Here is a 25,108-nt window from a genome sequence, read left to right as displayed (position 1 = left end):
TGAAAGAGTTACTTTTAGAGCCTTTAAGGTCTCAATATTTTAAAGTGCAAAGTATATACATTATATACATCTCTCACGCTAGTGGTTTGTATGATATGATAAAGTGAATCGAGTGGTACAGGAGGATTCTGTAAAAACCTTTAAAAAGATTGTACATAAGAAAAAAAAGGTTTTGACATAAACACAAATGTGCAAAAAGTTATTTTCTGTTAAAAATAGTGCAAACACTATAAAGTATTAATAGTATAAGTACAGCGACATGACCAGTGCAGTATTTTATGTGTGACTTTACTCACTGCAGCCTGTTGTGACACTGAAACTGTTTTCAAGCTTCTATCCTATTACACAAACACAAATCAGATTTCCTGTTCCATCTGGATGAAACTGTGTGGACTCTAATTTAACTTGATGCCCGAAATGATACGACAAAATAAAATCTGTTTAATTCATATCATGCAAGTTCTGATTGAATTTATTGATTAATGCAAACTCAATCCATGTGTATCTGCTCAGATTTACTAGATAGACGCCAATTAGATTGAGCAGCTCGAGGCGGGCAGAGCAAGGTCTGTTGCTCGTATTCAAATGGGGAATTTCAGGGTGCAGCTGTGGACAAATCGATAAAATAGACTTCCAGAGGTGGGAAGTCGAGTATCATCAAATAAAAATCAGAAATGTAAAAGGGAAATCTTGTTTTACTGTCTCTTCTGACTCTGGGACTTACACAGAGGTGCAGTAGAAGTCAGGTACATACATACAGTAGGGGAGAGCGGGGTGATGTGGGACATCGGGTAATGTGAGACACCCCCTGTATCTAGGCAACGGAACACATTTGTGGTGAAGTGACCTTTATGTTTTCAAGCCCCTCCCATTCCCCCCTTGCCATGAAGGGGAAGTTGGTGCTGGTGCTGTGGAAAGTATGTTTTTTTCACAAAAATGTGTTCTTTGCATGTAAAAGTAAATTTTCTTGCTTTGAACTTAATAAACTGTTGTGTCAAAACAAATTGAATCAGGTAGAAAAACGTATATCATACATGTTGGTGAACCAACATATAAAACCATGTGATTGATGCTAGCTGAAGATTAGCCTGAATTGCTAGGAGATGTTGTTTTTCTAAAACGGTGGGGTAAAGTGGGACAGTGTCTCACTTTACCCCACCATGAAGCACAAGTTAAGTTTAGTCTTAAACATATTCTAGTGTTATATTACATTATATATGTTTTATTTTTAATGTCATAAACATTGTAGAAAAGCCCTAATGCCAAGAAACTATACACCAGGAAGACAACCTGGGGCCAAACACCCCTCACAGAGATGGAGAGTGCAGCCGCTGAGGTCAGGCAAGGAAAGAAGTCCTTAAGAAAAGCTGGAAGGGATAGAAATATTGATAAGACAACCCTCAAAAGATTCATAAAGAAAAAAGAGAAACGGAAAGTAAAATCAGTAGCCTGGGGTGCAGTAGCTGAGGTAAAGAGAATATTCACAGATGAGATGGAGGAGGAGCTGGCCAAACACTTGAAACAACTAGCTGACCAGTTCCATGGCCTTGATCCAGTTAAGTGCCGTGAACTGGCATTTGAATAAGCAGAGAAAAACAATATCCCTGTCCCTTTCAATTGGACAGAGAAACAATGTGCAGGTAAGCTAGGGTGTGCAAGAGATCACATAATATTCATAAATGTGCTTAATTGACCAATCCCCATGATTCTGTTACTAGTCCGATATTAGTTTTGGGATGTGTGGTTGTAAATCTAGCTGTCAGGATTTTAACTATTACAACATGTGTTGTTATGGTAGTAATAAAGTGGAAAAAGTAAGTGGACCACTTTACCCCGTAGCTGGGGTAAAGTAGGACCACTTTTTTTAAAACCATCATATTTTCATTCCCTTTGTCCTGAAGACATTCTGATCATTTCCATTGCTAGAAAACATCCTGAATTAATGGGAAATGTGTACATTTGACTGATATATAATTTTAGCTCGCCTAGAGGGGAGCAAATGTAAAAAATGTCCCACATTACCCCGCTCTCCCCTACTATTGACACAGTAAGGTGACCAGGCTTTTCTTTGAATTGTTTCCTGTCCCAGGTTAAATCCGGCGAACATGAGAAGAGCTGTTAAAACGTGTCAGAGGCAGAATCATAAAAAGGTGTTCAGGTGTCAAACACAAAATAGTGGTCCCAGATCTCACAAGTAACAACAACATGTACAAATCAAAAGAGACAAAACAACAGACAAAGGACCAAAACTCATCTCACGATAAAGCAACAAGTATTGATATGCACATCGCTACCCTCTGATGTCACTTCCCCCCTGAGACTGCTTCTATAGCTCCTTCCATCAGCAGGAGCCAATTACATCATCATCGCTAGCCATGCCCCTCCTGGACACAGGCAGGTAAACGTTTCTTTTATTAAAATGTTGTTTTAATTAACCTTTATTTTTAAGTTATCTATTAGAATCAACTTTAAAAATGTCTGCGCTGGCCATTGTCCCCAAAACGTAACCTTGTCAATGGCAGGAATTTAAATAAAGTTTATATTGTACTATAAAGTGTATACTATACACATTAGATGATGCAATTGTCAAGCCAAAGTGAAAACAGTGTGTCCATCGTATATTTGTCCTCAAATTCCCATTCTAGTTTTATCCTGATTTGAATGGCCCTTGCATTTGGCTCTGTTTGGTTTTGATCTCATTACTCTTGTATTGATCTTTATTTTTTTCCTCAAGCAACCTATTTATTTCATGTAAACTTGTTTGTTCAGACTCTGCATCAATGTAACGTTTGTCTTTAAATTGCCTTAACTTGTATTTTTTCTCTGAAATAAATGTGCTTGTTGTTGATCATCTGTTATTGGCTCTTTCAACCGGCCCCCTAACCAGGAACTATAATTGAGTTTATGGTCGAGATAATGAATGAATGAATAACCCTTCCTCCTGTTTTTACTTCAGCTGAAGATGGAGGCAGATGTAATGAGATCAGGCTCGAGGCAGCGGCAGCTTGAAGTCACGTCCTGCTCAATGTCTAGACGAGCTCGGCACAGCATGAGTCAGATGTTCACGCAGTAAACACACTCATCGGTTTTGTTTATCAGCAGTTTGCAGGGATTCAAGTCTTTATTATGTGTTAATGTCAGAACCGCTGATTCACGGGATGGGTTTTAGTCCCGCTGACTGGAACAGTGGAAACAGACACACCTGGTGGGAACAATAACAAGTTGACTAATGACTGATGAACAAACCTGAGTGACTGTGGTGTTTAACACTCAGGTGTGTCCTGTGTATTTCCTAAACGCTTCTGTGGACACATTATTTCATGCTTTTTTGAGTTATCATAATTATACAAATTATTCTTGATGTGATTTTGAACAAGTGTCATGATTCTGCCCTGTTTAAGAGACTTTTGAGTTTGGACTTTGTACTTTTTATTGTCCATTTGTGTGCATATATGCATTGTATTTGTATTTGATATAAGAACAAGCTTGCTTATCTATCTTACGCTCTTTTATCAGGGGTTCCATCTTCACACATCCTCTTTATCAATCCATCAAGAGCGTAACTGGAAGTGTGTGTGAGTCAACACATCCAATTATCAGCAGTGAGGAAACATAACTTTATTTGTAAAGAACACAGAAACAAAGTGCGTCACATCAAACAATCGGGTGAAAAAAAAAAAGAAAAGACAAATAGCTGTTGAGGGCAGCAAGGTCTCAACGTTCACACCAGACTCAACACTGGCTTTCTGTGAGTTGATGTTTAATGTATGAGGGAATCGAACTTGTGGTCATTGTGTACTGTTCGTGCTGTGTAGGGATCACAGTCGACACTTTTGACAGTTTTGACAGAAATATTGCTGTTGGTATTTTTTCCCCAGTGGAACATGAAGCTGCCACAGAAAGAAAAATACCATCAGCCATACATTTCCATGCTTTATCATCGTCCCCCCCCCCCCACCCCCCGTGTCACATCTCCATCTAATGTCCATTTGACAAAGTGCTCTGGTCCACCACAGTCATGGCCATAGACTGTAACCTCAGCAGACGTGGGTTAACCCCAAATGAGAAAATGAGATTACACTCGCATCGGTAAATCGGCTAAAATCTGTGATTATTTCAAATTCAATTTCAAATTGTATTTGTCACGTACACAACAGTTAAACCCAGAACAACGTGGAGTGAAATGCCACAACTGTGTTTACACCTGGTGGACACAGCGATGCCCAGTTAGTGATATTAAGCTACAAGACGTGTTAATTCACAGTTTAACTTTAAATAATTAAAAGTATTTTCAGAAAAAGTGGTTAAAACATGGTTACCAACACAAGTTGAGTCCACAAGGCATCCGGCGCTTAAATTCTGTCCCTCGTCGACAGATTCAGCAAATTCATTCAGAATCTGTTTTAAAAATCTTTCTAAATAAATTCTTTGTTATTTTGCAATTGAATTTGACACAGAAATTTAACGGCCTCTAAAAGGTGAATCCCCACGATTTTGGCGATTCTGATTTTCCCTTTATCTTCCTCTTCTCTACTTCCTTCCCTAGAATTTGGCAGGATTTGTGGCATTAATAGAAAAACAAGATCTACCTTTCATTCAATCTCTATCCATTCAATTAGTTCTGTAGTTTCGGCTGAAGCACTACGACAGAACTTGGGTTTCCCCTCGGGAGTTAAGGACAGAGGATGTGGCACCTTGCTGAACCCTATGAGACTAACTAAGTTGTGAGTACGGGCTACAGACAACAAGAGTCTGTGTCCCAAGCTGACACTCCTCGCGGAGCTGGTGCTTGTTGGTCGTGGTTTGGCGCCGGCTCCTGTGGCCTGGCCCGAGCGCTCGTCCCCTCCGCTCGCTCCGGTCTGAGGTCACGAGTTGCGCTCGCCTGTGGGAAGCTCTGGTGCTGTCTTGTAATGAGTCGTCTCAGCAGGAAAACAAGGGCCTTGTTTTTCCACAGTTCGGGGCTGGACGCTTCCAAACCTTCAGTTTTGACCTCCGCTAAAATCCCTCCTGTCTTCAGAGTGATTGGTAACTGGGACTCTGACACTGGGTCTTTGATTATGTGGAAAAACCAGTAGAGGACGGACCACTCCACACCATGATGATCAGCTGATGTTCTTTATGTAATCACCTCGTGTGCATTTCACACCCAAACTGCAATTTCTCACATTCTACAACACAAAATGTGTTTGTTTGTTCTGCTGCTATTTATTATTTATTCCCTCCTCGCTCACTTCCCAGTGTTTGATGTGGTGTTGGAACAGATTCAGTCTGTTGATGTGGGAGTGTAAGAATGTGATAAATTCTTTATTCAGACTTAAACGTCCCCGGGACACAGGAGGTTATTACCCGCTATTGTCAGCAGCTACAGTGTAGTGGCTGTGGTTTCAAGCCTCTACCTCTCTTGGTATTTGGTGAAACAACCATAAAGAATGTAAAGCTGTGGAGTTTGTAGGAAAAAGGAAACGCTGCGTCCTTGCATCTGAAGAAGAGTATTTAGTGTCGGCTCAGTGTTTTCTTGGCCAACATCACTTTTCTTGTTGTTTTTGGCCGAACCTGAGAACAGTGAGACGGAGCTTTTCCCTGAGTTCACTTGAGTTCCTCATGACGACTGTTTGGAGTTTGAAAGAAATGACACAACATAGTGAGCCTTTGTGTTTTTGTGATGTATGTTTTGCCCTTTATTTGGGATTCAGTGGTTCAAGCATCTGACGAGACGACTTTTCGGGTAGATGTAAAGAAGTTTTAATGTTTAAACCTCAATAAGTATCTGTTTCGATAAGTAACTGGAATTCAGATGGAAAGTGAGCATGGTTCACTATTCATTAAAAGTACAATCACTGAGTACCTGTACTTCAGTACATTTCTTATCTTTCCTTTGGTTAAACAGATTTATTTACAGGTACTTTCCTCTTTGACTCTACTACACGTATAAGGAAATATCTCTTTCTTTGCCATATATGTTTTAAAAGCATTGCATAACCTGTTAACATTGTTTTGATCATTTTAACCTTACTTTTTCTTTAATGGAAAAACCTGCATGTTTTACTGAGTCCATTTGTCTCTTTATTTGTACTTTAACTGCAGTAAGATGTTGCGATCGTTGGGAAAGTAACAAGCAGTGAGGATAATGAAGGACGGCTCCAATGAGCCGGAGCTGTGGACGCAGGAAGTGAAAGACCCTTTGATTACTCTTCTGCTTCACTTGGGTCGAAGGTTGACAGCAAAAACAAACATCATCTGTTGGGTGTGTTTGAGTCTGTGCGGGTCGAAGAGAGGGAGGTTGTCTGAGGACAAACTTTGAGGAACACACACTTCAGAAGACGTCTGATTAATGTTCGTACCCTTTGCGTTACTTTCCAATCTCGGAGGAGTCGGGTATAAATCCTGTTACCAGTACAGTGCTACTGTCGGCCGCTGCTCTGTGGGAGCAGTTGTTTGAAGATGAGCGGTTTGGAATGCTAAATGTTTCAGGAGTGGATTGACAAAGATGGACTGTAATTCAAAACATCTAAAAGATTTAGTGATGAGGGGGCGAGGAAGATGAACGAGGGATCTGATTCATGTCTCAGGTTGAAAAAGAAGTGGTGTGAAGGAATGAGACAGAAATGTGAGAACATAAATCCTTTATCTAGGGATCATGGAAGACTTTATTCAAACAGCTGATGAATGAGACGTCAAGAGGCCGTTTCATCAGAGTTATAAACGCTGTGTGATAAATGTTTATCCCGAGATTAAATCATTTAATGTGTTTCTGTATTAACATCATAATGTCAACTGTTTTCATACATTTCAAACGTCTGCTTGACACACAACTGTTTTGCAGTAACAAAAAAGAACAAAGGAGCTGTGAAGGAAATGTGTTGACCTAAGTACAATGATCTCCTGAGGATACATCCACACTAGACTGGAGATTTAGTTTGAAAACTCTGAGGCTGCATTTTAGTCTGGATGGGCAGAAATAGAGATGTTTGACACGTAGATAATCACAACTGGGTGTTTTCCATCTCGATGTAGCTTTCACCGATTCGTCAGGCTACGCAACATAGAGAATCAAATACCAGCTCTCTCTGCAGCCAACAACCAAACGCTTCCTGTTGACACTGGCTCGACCACGCCCCGTGTACGAGAGCGGTCATGTGATGAATGTTTTCAGGCGTGTAAGAGCCCGGTCAACCACGCAAATGTATCAATGGCGAACCTTTGCCTCCCATTCACTTCCAATCCGTGAGAACAAGGAGGGGATGAAACATTAACGTAGAGTTCAAATTTGGTGAACTTTGACCTGCAATTTATTTGTTTACGTTCTCGTATGTGCTGGGATTAAAACTGATTCGGAGACACTTGTGTGGACAGAGATCGTTTTAGTTCTGAAAAAGCAAAATGAAAATGTAAGGCCTCATCCTGCAGGAACTTTAACCGGAGGAGTTTGATTGTACTTAATATTTTTTTGTACTGTATAAAAAAGAGACCTTCCGCCAGTCTCCCTCTCACCTGTGGCGTCCACAGCGTTTGGTTTAAGTTGTAATTTGATTAATTTCCTTAATCTTATTTTTTTTTTGTGAAATCTCATGTCGGCACACATCATGTCTTTCCTTCTTCGTCCAGACTTGAGCTGTTGTGACACAGGTTTATGGACAGATAATAAAAGTCACTTGCCGGACTTTCAGGAAGGACGTCAGGAGAAGCTAAGTGTGTCCGAGCGATGGAACAAACAAGTTGTAACAACAGCTTCTTGTGACTTTTTGTTTGTGTCTATTTCTGCCTAATGTCCTGAAAAGAAATAGGAAATAAAAAAAAAGATTCTTTACAAAATATATGAACTGAGATTTGTTCCAAAGGTCAAATGATTAGAATGACTCATCCTTAAATGGGACACTTCTTCAACACAGTGATGCAAACAACAAAGATCGTGATAGTTTTAAGTCATTGGTTCCTCTCTTGTGTTTCTCTCTTTTCTTTGCTCTTTGATTCTGCGGTTTCTTTTTCCTCGTCCGGAAACTTTCCAAACTCTTTTGACAAGTCGCTGGAAAAGAGAAGAAACTATTTATTACTTGTTTTGATTCTCAAATGGCCCATGACTCCAGCTACGATTTCATGAATAATGCAGCAAACCTGAGCCTCAGTCTCAGATGATGATGCCAGAGACTTTATTTCTTTCCATATATTAAATCCTGACCAATTCATAAAACATGTTAATGGCTCCCTCTTGTGGTAATGTCTTGTCATTGCAAACTTAAACACTAAACAGTAAGCTCATCATTATGTGCAAAATATGTTGTATTCCTCACATGAAATCTGTCTCATCGTTGTCTGTCCAAACAACTCGTCCTCAGTCCTCAGTCCAAACAACACTGAGACAACTCTGCTTCTTTAAAAGTCTCAACAGGTCTGATCGCAAATGCAAAGAAAAAATAATGTTATTATTATACTTATATACTTATATTCTTTGTGCTATGTTTAGCTTTATCAATGTGATTGCAATGAGGCTGGTTTGACATAATTTACTGGTTTATTCAGCAGAAAGTTTAGACATATTGTCACAGGCATAAATTAGTGCATTGTAAATAATCATGTAACAAACTGTTTGATGATTAAACATTTTTAAATGTTAACTTTTTTGCTTCTTCTCTCTCGATTCAGTCTTCATTCATTCCATTTCCTTAATTTATCATTTCATATACAATATCACAGACATTATTATAATATACAGTATCGTAGTAATAATATCATGTGCAATACTACATTATGCTAAATACTTTCTTCTCATTTGTCATTTCCAATACAAGACTGTTGTTTTATTATCTTAAATCTTTCTAATTTTATTGGATCATATTTTTTGTAGATCATAGCTTTCTTCTTTGTGATACTGAATATCTCCAAAAGAGGGCAGTACACATCAATTCAATACTTTCCATGGATCTTCTAATCTGAATTTTTCCTCCTGTTCCAAGTCCTTTTTTAGATACATTCGGGTAAAGTTAATACAAACTAATGTTTGCTGCTGATGCATGACCCTGGTTTTCCACTTGCTTACAAAGATCATTCATTTTAATAATCCTAAATCCCAAATCCTCCTGATCTGGAAACCTTGATTCTCCATTCAAGTGAATTATATTCTTTTAAAATCGCCAGATGTAGATTTGTCTTTCCCTTGACAAAGAGTGTTGGCTTCCTCATAATACGAAATAGCTGTTATTTTGATTTAGCGGCCTTGCCTTCATAGATGTCTGTTGCCGATCAGACACGTCGGTGCTGTCAGCGTTGATGTACAATTCTCTGGCATATTTCAGAATTGAAGAGGACACATTCTCTTTGTCCATCTCCAGATTCAGCCTTTCAGATGTCGAGCCACGAAGAGTTGTGAAGCTTTAGAAATGGAAATGATCCTGGATTAGTGGGTTCTGTTGAAATTTAAAGAGCTGGACGCCAATTGGGGGGGGGGGGGGGCAGTGGATACCGCTGGCAGTCGCTGGTGAGTCGGTCGGAGGCTCCAGCGGCCTCATGTACCCCAGACCTCGTATTCACCCAGACGGTGAGAGAATATCTTGGAGCGTTGTCTGTTAGAATTATGTCAGTGATGCTGTGCGTTGCGATGGAAGCTGGAAAAACACTGCGAAGGAAATGTTGTTCCAGTTTAATGGTGGTTTCACACTCGTGCTGTGTGAGACGTCACTCTGAAGAGTATTTACTAAGGTTTCGACATATCCATGAGTTTCCTCACGCGTCAATAGTTTTGGTTTATATAGCGCTTTTCTAGTCTTGATGACCACTCAAGGCGCTTTACAGTACAGTTTTACATTCACCCATTCATTCATACAGTGCATCTAATCACAGCACTTTCTTATTCTATGGGGGGCCAATCAGGGTTCAGCATCTTGCCCAAGGACACTTCGGCATACAAATGATTCACACTGGGGATCGAACTGCCGACCTTCAGGTTGGAGGACGACCACTCTACCCCTCAGCCACAGCCGGCCAATGGAGCTGAATCAAATCTCTAAAGTGTTCCTCAGCTGAGCATTATATCAGTCTTTCATTATTCAGCCCCTGCTGCTTTAAATCACTCCTTGTTAAGGACTATACCAGTGTTTTCTATTTAAAAGGAAATTGTTCAATATGGAAACTCCACGATGACGTCTGAGGGTTTTCCTCTAGAAGTGATTTCTGGGAAATACTGCAGCTGATGTTTGAAACTGTACTTTGATCAGAAAAACGGTATTTAATGGGTTTTTCATCCCAACAGGACATTTTTCTCATCAAAAGTACCAACCAGTAAACAACAGATGTATTAATGATGACAAATGGGATGATGACTGCTGCATGTTTTTGTGACTACTTTCTTTTCTATGCAGCATTTCCCTTACTCCTTCTCCTTTGGTAGATAATAAAATCAACCTTGAAACTAGATTATCTCACCTCAGATTATTTATTTTCCAAAAGGCATTGGACCTTCAGCTCCCATGAAAACACCTGATTCAGCTTTATTCCCACATGAAACTGGGAGGCTCGGATGAGAAGTCAGTCATTCCGACAGTGACGTCAGGTTCGCTCCCCGAGCTTCGGTTTAGTGGTGGTACCCTTGTTGTTTACACTTGGACCAGGGATTGTGTGTTTAAGTCAGGCATGGACATGGGTGTTCCCCCTTGATGTGATGCTCTCCCTGGGGCCCCAGGACCTCGGGGCCAAACTAAAGTCATGAAATCATCCAGTGTTGAGCATCTTGGCGTCTCGGGCACCCATATACCCGAGGATTTACCATTGGTTTCTCTGGGAAAACACAGGCGTGGGGAAGAAGACGTGAACCAAGAGGGAGTGGGAGGTGAGGGAGCGCTCCGTCCAATGGAGCCGGGGCAAGAATTTATGGTCAGGAAGAGCGATGAATGTGTAATTTACGGTGCATACTCTGCCATTCCCCCTGCCCTCCCCTTCGGTAATGAGAAACAGCTGTTTTGTTGTGGGGCCAGGACATGGTATACCCCCCCCCCCCCCCCCCCCCTCCTCCCTTCTGGCTATGACACACCATTAGTTTTTATTTCTGTCTCTGCTTTTACGACCCCTGCCCAGGCGCCAGCGTTTGGCCAGTGATCGGGGCCATGACACCATCTAAGCTCGTCCACCTCCCAAGATGGCCACCTAGCCTTGGAGAGGGCCGTACCATGCCGTCACTACCGAGGTAGACAGCCTCACACTCCTCAGCAGAATATTTTGAGGTTTTGATTAAACCCTTAAAGGCATGCCTGCTGTTGACAACAATTAGTTGAGCAAGATTGACCGTCCTTCACATCTATTTCAAGTGAATGATGAGCCTGCTCAAGCAAAGAGAAACAAACCCTGATGATAAATTGGCCTCCTTGGTGAAAGAACAAAACCAGTGTGTGAATAATGTTTCATCTGCTTCATCTGAACTTTATTGAGGCTTTCACAGAATAAGCTATACATGATGATACTAATGCTTCTCGCGTCCGAACATATTCAGTATCATGATCCGTAGTATGAATGAATAACTGCAGCAAGTACCTTCTCCTGAAACTATCGAGTGGAAAGCAAACAGACCCATGGAAAACATTCTAGACATTGAAAAAGAAAAGAAATCTCTGTAACTGCGTTTTATGAAGCTTTTGGATTATAAATGTGTAACAAAAATGCTTTGATTGTTCTGAAACTTGAGCAGTAGGAAACCTTACAGTTGTGCAAAATCTTCAGACCCTGTTGCAAACATACATGATTACTGAGCAGCGGATGATTTGATGGCTTATAAAACAATCGGTGGCTTGTATGTTACTGCATATTCGATATATCACCGTGCATTTACATAGTCTCCCTCTCGCTATGCACACCCCATTGCTTTCGATCTGTGAGAACAAGATTCACACACAGACGTAAACACACATGAACGACCACAAACTCGATTCCGTGCAGATATGCATTCAAACTACTCAATAGACCAGACTTTACGTAGACACACACAAACACACACACACACACACACAGACACACTCTCTCTCTTGCCTGCACAATGGCACACTCATGCAACCTTGTACCATGCAAATATTTATGTTTTTCATTATCCTTTTTTTTTTTGTGCGAAGATATTTTCCGATACATCGACTAAGATACGAAATGGCCAAAGTCTGTGGAGACACCAGAGGAGGACACCAGCTGAGCTCTCAGTGGTCCTCCTCTACGTCTCCTCTTAGGCTTGTGTTGTAGTAGACTCCCTCGACCCTCCTTTCCAGTGCCTTTCCTTTTTGTTTTTTTTCACTTAAAACTATTCACTGTCTTAACATCTTGTACAGCGGCTGTTATGAACATCCATCCGCCACCTCTTACTGACACGAAAACAAATCAAGAACACGTTGCGATTAAAATTGGACTGTGAGAAAAAGAGGGAGCTGAGGAGGCCCCTTCATTCATTGTCAGGTTTCTGTCCATGATGCTGAACCACAGTCTCTCCACCGGGGCTTTGCTCCCCTCAACAGAGATCCCTCTCAGAAAGTCACCAAGTCTCTTCCAGACAAGTTCATCTATTCAAAGAACTCGTCAAAGCCTCCTGTGCCGCAGCAGCAGCCTTCTCTTTGCATCTCCTGCAACTCGTAGCAGCGTTAGTCCTTCACTTTGACCCTCGTCGATGGCGGTCACAGCTGGGCGAGGCACTGTCTCTGCTTCTCTCTCCGCCCCAGCGAGCCCGCACTGACGATTAGGATACAAAGCTGGTTGTGATGCTCGCAGCAGTGGTCGTCCTGCTCTGGCCTTTTCTCCTCTTCCCGCCGCCGCCTCCTCCTCCTCCTCCTCCTCCTCCTCCTCCTCCTCCTCCTCCTCCTCCTCCTCCCCCTCCTCTGCCATCTTTTCCTTCTCGTCCTCGCCCACGAGTATTCTCCCTCTCCCTGCGAGTCGTATCGTCTTGTTGGTCTCCTTTATTCTTCCCCTCTGAAATGTGAAGACATAGAACACATGAGTCATAGATTTTACTGTCGTCTGTCATCATCGGATGTTGAATGATGAAGAGCCTCTACTTGGCAAAGCAGCATAAAACATGAAAAGCATCAGAAGGGCGATGCATGTGCTATATAAACCCCAATCAGGCTTTATTGTGTTAATCGTGTCTGAGATTACTGGTTGCAAAAGTTAATGCACTACTACACTATATAACACCATTTTGTCCTGATAATTAATTTTTCTAAGGTTCAGGTCATGTCCAATAATCCTACATCCTGCAGCGGTATCTCTGGATACCTTGATAAAGTCACATATTTCTATAACAGAAATTCTCTCTAGCCCTTTTATTTGGAGAGATATCTTGGATTTTTGTATTTTATGGATCATACTTAAGTCGATCTTGACATTTAACTCTAAACACCTCTAAAAATATATCATCTGGAGATAAACTCCCAAGTAAAGCTCCCAGTTTGGTGAAAATCCATGAAAGTTGTGCATCAGTTGAACAATCTGGTCACACTTGAAATTTGGCCAGATGCCCTAACACTTGAGAGATGAATAAAGAATGTATCAGCTGGATTTCTTGGTTAGTGCTCGTTTAGAGAGAAAAAAGTTGAATATGCTGACACACCAAATGAAGATGGTGGGCATTACCATATACCTGACATCTAGCATTTAGCTTAAAGCGTAGCTGTCGACGTTGCGTTGCGTTGGCGCTTGATGGCGGGACGCTTGGCACCAGCACGTTGGCGTAACGGCCTCATGCTTGGGACACAACAGAGCCAGCTTTCAAATTAAAACACCATACCAGCTACAAATCCAATGCCGAAGAGACATACACAAGAAAAGGAACCCACATCCAGATAAAACCAAGTGAGCCAACCCTATCAACATGATTTGATTGGCTGGTTAACACGTCCAACTCTACGCTTCTCCTTTGTCCCAGAGCAGAATTCACACCTGTCACTCAAGCTAATAGCATCCATCATGGAGTGGCCAACGATTGCACACGACTCATTCAGGGGAGGGTAAGAGCTGCAGAGGAGCTCATGTATAGACGCACTTACCTCCGTCAAATGACATTAATTTCTGTCACATAAATCACCTTGAAATCACTTCTGGCATAATGAGTTAAACACTGTCAAGGGCCCAGTAATGGCCCGTAAGGACATAGGGAGCTGTCACAAAGTGGAAGCGGACATGTGTCTAGTCTCAGATGGCTATTGTTTGGGCAGCACTCAGAAGTATTATGTTTTGTATATTTGTGGGAGTACAGTTACGCTGGGGGATGTTTGTTATGAACTCGTGTGCCGAGAAACTCTGCAAATCCTAGAAACCGAGTGAACGCGGGCCAAGGGCTGGACAGTGTTCACTGCGCAGTTGACAACAGCGCGGGTTTATGGCGCCACCGTGTTTGTCTACTGCCGTGGAGCAATAACTTAAGGTCTGCGTGCATTTCCCTGAAAAAGCATTTCCGAACTCGTCGTACAAACAGTTATGGTTTCCCTGGCTTAAGCGCAAACGAGGGAAAAAAAGCCCCAAAAAGCCCCAAGTTGCGTTGTTTTCTCGAATTTCACCAAAAAAACAAACTTTCCGCACGGCCACTGAAAATCATTATCTGGTGATTTGATGTAGCTGAATGTGTACAGACCTGACACAGAAGCATTCGCTCACCGCAGGGCCATGCAGAGTCACAGTTGCTTGACTCGCAAATTCGAATCAGGAGGCTCCCTCGCACACAGTAGTGCACAAACAAGAACAATTCGTCCCTTGGAAAAACAATTAGCACAAAAATCCTGAAAACGTCCCTCACGCTAACTCATTTGATGTTTTTGGCTCAAATAGTCCGGCGTGTTCCTCGTTTGTGTCGTCCTGAAACAATAAACATATTTCTAAACTTTTTTAATGGCCTCTATTCAAACAAGCACTTAATAGTGAGAGGCAATAATTTCAATTTAAATCATTGAGGGGGAGATAAGTAGAGGCTGAGTGAAGTGAAGGGTCCTCGCACACGCTCTAAAGCATCTGAGCCGCCGTGCTCACTGTGCAAGGACTTAATTACTCCTCTAACAAATTACCAACCGAGCCAAGAGAGGGGGGGGGACTCCATCAGTTTGTGACAGCTCTGATTGCACCTCCGCTCCGTCCAAGCTAAACAATCGTCCCTGACAGATGCAATAACACATCCCCACAAATCCTGTTTTTGCGTGAGACCCTGTTGCGGAGCTTCAGGGAAAAGGGGAAAAGAATCTGCAGCCAGATCAACACAAAGCGTGAGATCTGCAGGCCACTAAATCACAGATGTTGTACAAGGTCTGTCCCGTGTTTTATATAGCTCACCGGCCAACTCCCACATGAGTCCACAGTCGCTCTCAGTGTTTACCCACATTACCGGGTCATGGTACCATCATCCATGAATTACCTCAGAGAGGAAGTGGCACTTTGGCAGAAATATGCTTTTTATTTTTCCAGAGTATGTATTTAGCCAAAGCCGGCCCTAGCCTTTTTTTGGGCCCTAAGCAGAATTTGAATTTGGGGCCCACACCACCTCTGAGGCCAATATGCTCCTGTGGATTCTTTATTGTAATGCACACACAGACGCACAACTTCTGTCGGATACTAAATGACTAAATCCTCCTTTTATTACTTTATTGGTACAAATAACAACTCTCACTCTACCCATGGTCATAAGTAGATGAAATCCAATGGCGATGCTTGAAGATAGAGCTTTGGTTGTTACGGCTATAATTAATCCAGAATGACAGAAACACTACATTCAGTGAAAGCAGCGAACTGGTGGAGACAATTAATAATAAAACAGATGTGAGGAGCAGTCAAGCTTTTGTGTTGAGTGCACGACCAACGTGCTTTAATCAATCATGTTGAAATTTTGTATAGTTTACCGAGTTACAGAAGTTCCTTAAATGCATCATCATTAATGATGCAGACAGTAACACAGAGCCTCCACAGAGCTTGTGGCTAAAACGTACACAGAATATCTAACTGTCACTTTACCTGACTGAAAGGGGGGTTTGCAAAGACAAACAATAGTTTTTTTAATTAATTATTGTTTTCTGTTTATCTTATTATTTAAGATAAATTATTTTTAAGGGGCGAACCGCACCCACCAGAGAAGGGGCCCCCTAGGCGGTTGCCTGGCCTTTGCCTGTGGCCGGCCCTGTATTTAGCAGAAGGAAAATCAGGCCTGAAATCGTCCTTGACGTTGGTAAATCTATGACTCATCACTCGTCAGGTAAAAAGCTTCGCTCCGAGATATTTGGCAGTTCCCAGAGAAGCTTTACACGGCAGTATATAATATTTCACTTAATTCTTCCAGGGTACAGGTGTCAAATTTCCTTCTCATTTATTGAATTGTTCCGTGACAACCTGTCTGATGAGGAGTCAGCTTCTCGCTGAGCAATCACAAAGCAGGCCAGCTTCCTTCCCTGCAGACATCACTGATCTATGTGGGACAACGTCAGATCATGTTCTGCTTCTGAGACGCGGAGCCCCTGGAGGAATTCTCCGAGACGAGAGCATGGTGTCGGAATATGCAAGCCTCCTCCGTGTTTACGCACAAATATCCAAGCATATCATCTGTTACATGTTGCAACATCTGCACGGATGCCAAGACTGTGCAAATATTGTTACACAATGTCGCTGCTGTGCCCAAAATCCCCTAAGCGTGTCCCCAACCAATAAAGGCTTTAAATACAGCCGCTTGGCAGCTCCCTACCTCTCTGTAAATAAGTGTTTCCAACTTTGGTCAAAATTGGTGCGTTATGCAAAACAGATTAGCGTCTGGTGGCGTTTGGGAGAAAAAAGTGAATCCCTCTCAGCTCATGAAAACAATTCCTATAATTTGAATAAATGAAACCGAGCGGTTATTATTTTTCTACATTTAAAGATTTGTCATCTAAGCATCGATTCATAATTTCTTTGCCCCCCAAAAAAGCATTTGTATAATGTAAACTTTGGACCACATGGCCAGATCTTTCATTTATTAGCCTCATCAGCATCTGATAAGCTGCTGTGAAAGCCGATAATGGCCATCGACTGGTGAGAACGACTGTTAACCTGCTGGAGAGCAAGCTGCTGTGTGGGTGATAAGAGCCCAAGCAAACATGTCATGGCCGTGTAAACCTCACGCTTCAGCGGTCCTCAGAACAAATAGCTCTCCCCGGCTCTGATCCGGCTCCAGCTCCTCAGTGTGTAATGCCCTTCATCTGCTTGGCTCGAGGATTCGGGTTTATTGTTTACATGCTGAGAAGTCAAGAGGTTCTGTATCCCTCTGCGAGCTCGGCCAAACCAAACCCAATCAACACGCCGCGGGTCACAAACACACTGGCGGGAACTCAGGCTTTCAGATGTTGAGCAACGGTTCCATCAGTCATCACATTAACCGGAGGAGACATTTCATGAAGTAACTTGATTTTACTGCGTCTTTATCTGTAATCTGATTTATGCCTGGAGATTTGAATTTGCAGTGGCCATCCTTTACATCTCATTTTTTTTTTTGTGCACTGTTTATATTTGTGTTTACCTCTTGCACAGGGCGTCTTGTTCACAACGCACTTCTTTTTTTCGGTCTGCGGAGCGCAGGCTTCTGAGGGCGGCGAGGTGTCCGGGCCGGCAACCTGCAGCAGTGGCGAGCGGACCCGAGACTGCGAGCCTTTCTTAAATCCACATGTTTTGTTCTTCTTCATGCAGGAACCCCACTGGCTCCACTCGCCCAGTTTGCACGCTGCAGCACGCTGACCTGGGGGAGAGAACAAGGGATGCAGAGGGTGAATGGTTTTCAGCTCCAGCATCTCACATTTGTTCTGCAGCCTTCCCGCCTGCTCCTTTAGGGCTCAGTAGTTTTAGCACAGGATAACGAGTTTAGGGTAATTTCCAAATCTGAAAGCAATCTTATGTTTTTGACTTGAGATGGGCAGATTGAGGGGGGTTGCCATGAACCTGAAAATGTTCAAAAACATACGGCTTAAGTGTGCTTCCAGAAAATAGCCAGTTTTTTTAAGGGCATGATTTAAACGCTCTGTGCACAAGCAGGGTCAGGTTAAAGCAAGCAAAGCCAAAAAGTCCGTCCAGAGCTGCAGGTCTGAGCCAAGACGGCTGGGGAGCTCCGGCTCTCACTGTTAATGATGTCGTTTCTGACTTATTTTCAACAGAAACAAAACCACACGGAGGATCGACCAAGACATTCCGTTATTTTTCTCAAAGTGTTCTCCTCCCTTTTTCTTTTCCAGGCCAAAGAGCCGAACGCAACCCGGCCTCTCGGATGTAGAGATAAGTTCTTTTTTTAAATATGACAACAGGTAGATTTCATAGATGCTTGGAGGTTACTCACCGACACACTCCATGGTCTCGTTGGCGGTGAGCTGATCTGGAGGGCAGCTGACGTAGCATCGGCCACTGTGCGAATACAAGCCCTCCTTACATTTTGTGCAAAAATTGCGATTGAAACACGCTTCACAGTTGTCTATTTTACATTCTGAAAGACAAAAACAGAGGATTCCAATGAAATCACCCACAAGTCATTTCAATTTCTGGGGAAATCTTACTTTGTAACGTTTCTGTCATTGGTTTGGTTCTTTTACAGAAGTCGTGGGTGCATTCACATAAATCAGTCTTTTGATGGAGTATTGATTGCATTTTGGCTCAAAAAGAGGAATTCATTCTCCAGAGAAAGGAACTTGAATTGTATTCCCTCTGATGGATTAATTGGTGATTAAACAACACGGGGTCTATTTCGTGGGGAGTAACGCTCTTCCCTTAAAAACATATGCACCACAGGCCTTGTTGTTTTGGAAACGTGGGTTCAAACCGTGCAGCCAGGAGAGATTCGCTTCCCTGGGCTTCTCCAGAGTGGGATTACCCACACCTCCGACTCATTACAAACCTCGGATGCTCCAGTCAAACAAATAGCTTCTTTAAATTTTGGATAATTACAAACACAGGAGGATAAAACACAGGACATCTTAAAAGACTCCCAAAAGCTTTGGTCTCCTCATGAAAGGAATTTCCTTGTTCGCGTCATCCATTCCATCTGAATGAACCGAGCTCGGAACAAAACAGCGAGTAAGATCGTTAAATTTTAATGTGTCTATATTTTTATATGGGGGGTTAATCCTGAACCAAACTCACTGTGTCACGTGTGTTAAAGTCGAGAAGTTCTACTCTACTGCTGCTGGTCTGAATCCAAGGTCAGAAATGATCCAACACCCAAATCCCCCTGTGGGATCTTTAAGTCCTTCCCTTCTGCTCCAAATTACTATTTTTAAGCCCTTGACAGCTAAATTTGACAGTGCTGACGTTTGCAGCCCTATAATGTGAGACAAATGTTTCTAACAAGACACTGCGGGATGAAATCTACAAAGTTGGATGATTGGATAATAACCCAGGTTAGCCGCTGAGGGCCTCAGAGAAGAATTTGAGAGAAAGTTCAGCCCTTTCTGTGAAAAACAAATCAGGGACTGGAAAAAAAAACACTGCACTAAAAATCAAGTGATTTAATTTGATGCAAATTATCTGATAATTTTGAAAAAGTTACAAAAATCTTAGAAGCTGTCACTTACACAGATGAAACTAACACTATACAGAATTGTCATCATAATGTGACAGATAGACAACAAATAGTTTCAGATGATTTGAGGTTGTATGTGTTTGAGATATTGGGAGGCAAAGGAATCAGAAGTCAAACAAAAGAAGATGTGTGTTGTTATGTTTTTCTTTCTGTGGTAGTCATTTGCTGCCGGCATCTGCCAGATATCTGCACCGATATCACTTAGTGTAATGAGCGTAACGGAATGTCATCAACATGAGGTACAAATGATGGTGGAAGCAGTCAGCATTCATTTTATTGAAGGAAATATAATTTTATAAACATTTAACTGTGGAAAGACTTATTAGATGTAATTCATACCCTCAACTTTCAGGTTTCAGAGACTCTGTATATGACACATTGGATGCATCAGTGTAAAATACGTGTTAAGCGAAAGAATCACAATTGGGTTGTGGCCTGTCCTGAACCGTGTACACGAGGGTTCGAAAAGATTCAGGCATCCTCCCAAAAAACGGACAAATCAACATCCCATTAGAACTGTTTTTGTTGGGATTTTATTGCAGTCCTATTTTCTGCCCACACGTAACAGGCTGAGGTGCTGGCACTCCTCGGCTTCAAGTGCAGGACCGAAGTATGTAAGCTCGGTGAGTGCCACGAGGCAGCCAAACCTGCCTATAACCATAAAGAAGATTGTTCACTTACAGAAAAATGTACTGACATTCCTTCTGTGCAGCACATTTTCTGAATTTAGCATCTTTACAAAAGGATAAGTGGTAACAACAGACAGATTTCATCAGGTGGTCACTTATTGCCTATTAGTGGCCAGATGCGTCCTGTTAACGAGCGTTCAGTAATAAGGTAATATCTTAACTTATTCAGAAAAGAGAGTAATGAATTGATTACAGATCCTTTTCTGCATTAATATGTTGGGTCCATTAAACACACGACAGAAAGATAAACAAGAACAGAAACTAACAGAAAATCTCCTCAAAATAACCCTGCTGGTCATACAGGGAGACTAAGCTGCTTCCACCATCTGAGCTTAAAGATTCCAGATGTGTATTTACAAATCACATCATGTTCATGTAACCCTGACACTCGGGGGTGTCCCGGGGTCGAGAGTCTACAACAACAACACAAAACTCACGGGTGCATCTGTTGTTGCCTTCTGGGTTCCTCATCCCGAAGTATCCCACGGGGCAGGAGGCGAGGCACACTCCTATCTGACGAATGTCGTTGCGCTCCAGGAAGATGAAGAGCTTGGGCTTACACTTGATGCAGCCATTGTACTCCGAGCATCGGTCACAGCCTTTGGGGCAAGATGGCGGCCCCTCAGTGCTAACTGTGGAAACCGAAAGAAAGGAACAGTTATGAGAAACAGGTGGTTTTGCTCCGCTTGTTCTCAAACTGTGTGCTTGCACTCTGATATTTGGTTGCTTGAACAGTTCCCCTACCCTCCAACTAAACCTGGCATTTTATTGCTTGTTGGTGACTTTTACTCGTTGCACAAAAACATTCAAGCACAGTAGAAAACATGTGTAAGTGCAAGGAGAAGAGATGAAGCACAGGAAATTGTAAGCAGGGTCCATTTGAGTGTAAGCGCAGGATTTTGAGTGAGAGAAAAGCATTCTTGTCTTGCTCTCTAACCGAAAACCATGTTCTCGAAAAAGACAGAAAAAAACACCCATAAGCAGGCAGCTTGAGGTAAACAACAGAACAACATGGTTTACTAAAAACTGTTTCTTGCCGGTTTAGGATTTTTTTAATGAGAAAATAATAAAAGGCCTTTGTCAAATTCTGTCCAACATTAAGGAACTGTTATATATTCTGGCGTATCCACAGATCCAGTCATAAAACTGCCAACACTTTATCACTCCAACAAGCCGGCCTTAATGCTCGCAGCTTAATCTAACCGGGGGCCGGGCCAAACATCTTTCTTTGAACCGCAGCTCACTGTTTATTTCGAACTGCCTGCCGGAGATCCCTCACAGATTTTCATTTGGAGAAACCCGGGCAATCGTCGCTGACAGTCAACAAGCAAGACCCAGTCGAAATCAGGCAACTCGCATCAGGCAGGACTGGGGTCGGCCAGGATTGATTTTAGGGAATGAACAGTTACAGACAGGCCCGGGAGATGAATATTGTATTTGAGTAGAACCAACCAGCAAGTATCCCCTGGCATGGATCTAAATCTGCCCTGGAGATGTTTTCATACCTCATCTCTTTGCAATCCTAAGTACTACAATACCTTCACGTCAAGAAAATATCTTCTCATATAATTCATTTCTGGGAAAAAGTGTTTTTCCTAGGTGTCATCCGGAGACAAAACCACGTCCTTTGGAGTTCATTTACAGCTCAGTTGATTTACTATGTCAGCAGTAAAGATACACAGCCTCACACAGCCGTCCATCTGCCGCGCTGCCTCCCACAGATAAGTCGGATGGTAAAAGCTGCTCAAAGGCTTCTCTCGTGAACAGATAGATAATAATAAATGTGATAATGGGACTTGGGAAGTGAGACTCAACCACAGCAGAGGGGAGCGTACGAGTCTGAGAATGTGGTGTCATAAACTGTTGGTGACACGTGCTGGACTAAAAAAATAAAAAGATTGTTTGTGCTGTCTGGAGCGTGAGGAGCAATATGTGCTACTCTTCGCTCCGATGGATTCAGTTTGATCTCTGCATAACACTTAATCCATCCGGAGAAGGAAAAACAGAAAACAAGTCCCACTCTTGTCAACTATCTGCTTGCCAAAGGGGGGCCGGTCGGATAAGCCGCTCAATCTGAAGACATTAAAGACGTAGAAGCTATAAAAGACACATGTAAACTGCAAATCTCTTCTGTACTCGGAGGGGGAGGGCCTCAAATTACTGACACTGCAGAGGGTAATCACGTATATGGTGAGTGACCCGAATCCTTCTGTCCTCATTAGCGTGGCACATGACAAAATCCGACACCATTTATGGTCATTACGCACATATAGGAGTATGTACAGTGAGCTGTAAAATTACACAAACAACAGTTCTTCCTTCCAAGTGTGTGTGATTTTAATCACGCCACATGTGTTTTTGTGGCCAGCCACGGTATTATATGAATCCTGGTTCACAGAAACTGGGGTGAGCTTGGCATTGGCTGAAAGCTCCTCGTGTGGGTAAAGGGAAAAGGAGGAATTATTTCAAATCTGACAGTAAGACCAGCACAGAGGCTCCGAGGCCCGGGACAAGCTGTGGGTCGGCCTCAGCACCATCTTTGGTTGCGTGAGGTAAGAAAAATGCTTACAACAACATCAGCGGCACGGTCCAATTGAGAGCTTAGAACTGTCAGGTACTCCTTCCATTATGTGCCCACAGAGCCAGACACACAAAGAACGATGGCTTTGAGGGCAAATACCTCGAAACCCCTTCTGTAAACAACCCTAATACCCATAAAAGTTTTACATAAACTGAGAAAAGCATAATCTTAAAAAGAGGAAGAAAGATGAGCCATCCAGCAGAAACACTGAAGCCGGCCGGCCCAGGAAAAACAAAAAAGAATGATGAGAAAATAAACAAAATGTTATCTTTGCTTTGGTTGTTAAATGTTTACAAGACACCCACCACTGTGACTCAGACCGCAGTAACGAAAGGCAGCAGGGCTGAAGAAGAGGGAGAGGGAAAAAGAGAGAGGAAAACAAACTGAGAAAGAGAGGACTCACCCCGTCTCTGCCTTCTCGTCTTGGAGAGCTTGAGAGCGTCGCTGTGACCCATGGAGCTGAGGAAGACCATTGCCAGCGCCACCAGTCCCAGCTGCATAGTCTCTGTTGCCTTCCCGGCCACGCAGGGTCCCCCCCTGCAACCAGATGGATCAGGTGGGGGGGCCCCCTTCCTCTTTGGGACAGGTGGATCCCTCTGCTGCGGGGACAGATGGTCCCTCCTCTCTACTGTGGTCCTGCTCGCTCTGTCTGTCTCTCCCTATCCCCCCCTCCACGCCTCTGGCTCTCTGTGTCTTTCACTCTAGTGGCTGCTGCGTCCGCAAGTCTGTGTCGTGGTGGGTGATGCTCCAAACAAGCCCGAGGCACAACAAACCATCACACTGGTGGTAGTGCTGACGATGGGAGCCGACGGAGCGGGGCTGCAGGACGGAGGGGGGGCACTTCAGGGGCTGTCAGGATCATGAAGAGGAGGAGAGAACGGAGGAGAGGAGAGTGTTGGTTCAACCCATGAACCTTGGGGTGGACTGGCAGGGAAGCAGGAAACCTGTGCACGAGAGCTCGTCTCACTCAGAGATGATGTAAGGATGCAATAAAGTGAAAACTTGCAGATGGAAGAAAGACGGATGCAGGATCTTGATTATGAGTGACAACACATCTGCTTGCAGCAGGACCTGCTGAGAAGAAAAGACAGAAAGATGGGAAACAGGTTTAGGAAAAATCTTTTTAACACGCACAGATTATCCAAGATTAAAGCAATAGCTATAAATCTTTTTGGTAATATATTTTATTTGTTTATTATCTTGCTGAAAATTTAGACAAGACGATCATTCATTGGGTCCAAACTGATCCACAGCCTACATGGCACCAAACACTAAATCTAGCAGAAAGTATTAGTAGTTTAAACGCTTCTTGAGTATTACAATTCCCCTGCTACATTATGCAACCTTTTCTGGGTTTTAATTATAAAACCTAAAAACTAATTTTTTATCAAGATTTTATCACAGGGTCTGGGGCCAAGAAATGGATCGGTCATAGTTATCAGTCATGTTATTCTGCTTAACCACTATTATATTACTTCAAATGTCTATAACAAATGAACAGATTGATCAAATCACTGTTTGCAGACAAAAATCTAATAGAGAGGGTTTTTTTCGGGGCCTGTGGATGCCTGTGGCCCCTGGGCAGCCACCCACTTTGCCAAGTTAGCAATCCAGCCTTGGGCTCCTTTCAGACTCATAGATCGTGATTTTAAAATAGCATTTTAAAGAGGAATAAGAAAAAATAACAGCATTTGAAAACTGCCCGACTTCAGGGCTCAAACACTCGTTAGTAGTGCTAGTGTCTGTACGATAACCATTAAGTTACAGTGAGCAGCCTGTTAGCTTAGCTTAGCATAAAGACAGGTAACCATTTGGAAGGAACTAACTAGGGTTAATTTTGTCACTTTGGTACAACGACAAAGTCGACATACAAGTTATTATGTTTTCTTTTGAGAATGCGTCATTCAGCTGCGGAGACATCTGGCGTCCACACTACGCCGGAGCTTAAGAGCTGATAAAATGAAATGTTTGAAAATGCTGCTGGCCCCGTTTTAGTTTGGCAGAAACTGCAGCCTTCAGTTGTCATAAAAAAGATATTCAGTTTGTCCAGCCTGGGCTACTGTAAAAAACATGGCAGCCTCCTTAGAGAGGAGCCGCTCCTGATGTAAATATAAAGCATTTAAATATAGAAGGGCCCATTCTAGGTTAAAGAAAACAAGAAATTGTTCAATTAAATGAAACACACTAGTGAAAAATAGATCCCTTTCAGTGTGTCACCTAAATCTGACACACTGAACCTTTAATATATGATTTTTATAGAAGTAGAATAACCTCAACGTGCTTTAAAGAATCTTGTTTGTTTTAACATTCTCCATT

The 25,108-nt window shown here is 42.6% G+C and overlaps 1 protein-coding gene across 1 annotated transcript; it reads right to left on the bottom strand.

The window, feature by feature from the left end:
* Window positions 1-11,385: 11,385 nt before the first annotated feature.
* rspo1 (R-spondin 1) lies at window positions 11,386-23,855 on the bottom strand. Its single transcript, XM_062398399.1, has 5 exons — window positions 23,196-23,855; window positions 20,649-20,843; window positions 18,287-18,430; window positions 17,480-17,695; window positions 11,386-12,927 (listed from the first exon to the last, which is right to left on the bottom strand). Exons 1-5 carry the CDS (start codon window positions 23,290-23,292, stop codon window positions 12,698-12,700), a joined length of 882 nt encoding a protein of 293 aa, XP_062254383.1. The 5' UTR covers window positions 23,293-23,855; the 3' UTR covers window positions 11,386-12,697.
* Between the last annotated feature and the right edge of the window lie 1,253 nt (window positions 23,856-25,108).

The sequence above is a fragment of the Platichthys flesus genome, chromosome 11 (assembly GCF_949316205.1).
Source record: "Platichthys flesus chromosome 11, fPlaFle2.1, whole genome shotgun sequence".
In the NCBI taxonomy this organism is placed as follows: domain Eukaryota; kingdom Metazoa; phylum Chordata; class Actinopteri; order Pleuronectiformes; family Pleuronectidae; genus Platichthys; species Platichthys flesus.
This window is presented reverse-complemented; position numbering and strand designations above follow the sequence as displayed.

Coding starts and splice junctions, on each gene's coding strand:
- rspo1 (XM_062398399.1), bottom strand. CDS start 23,292: ATGCAGCTGGGACTGGTGGCGCTGGCAATGGTCTTCCTCAGCTCCATG. Junction 20,844..23,195: donor GACGAGAAGGCAGAGACGGG/GTGAGTCCTCTC, acceptor CGGTTTCCACAG/TTAGCACTGAGGGGCCGCCA. Junction 12,928..17,479: donor CAAGACGCCCTGTGCAAGAG/GTAAACACAAAT, acceptor TTCACATTTCAG/AGGGGAAGAATAAAGGAGAC.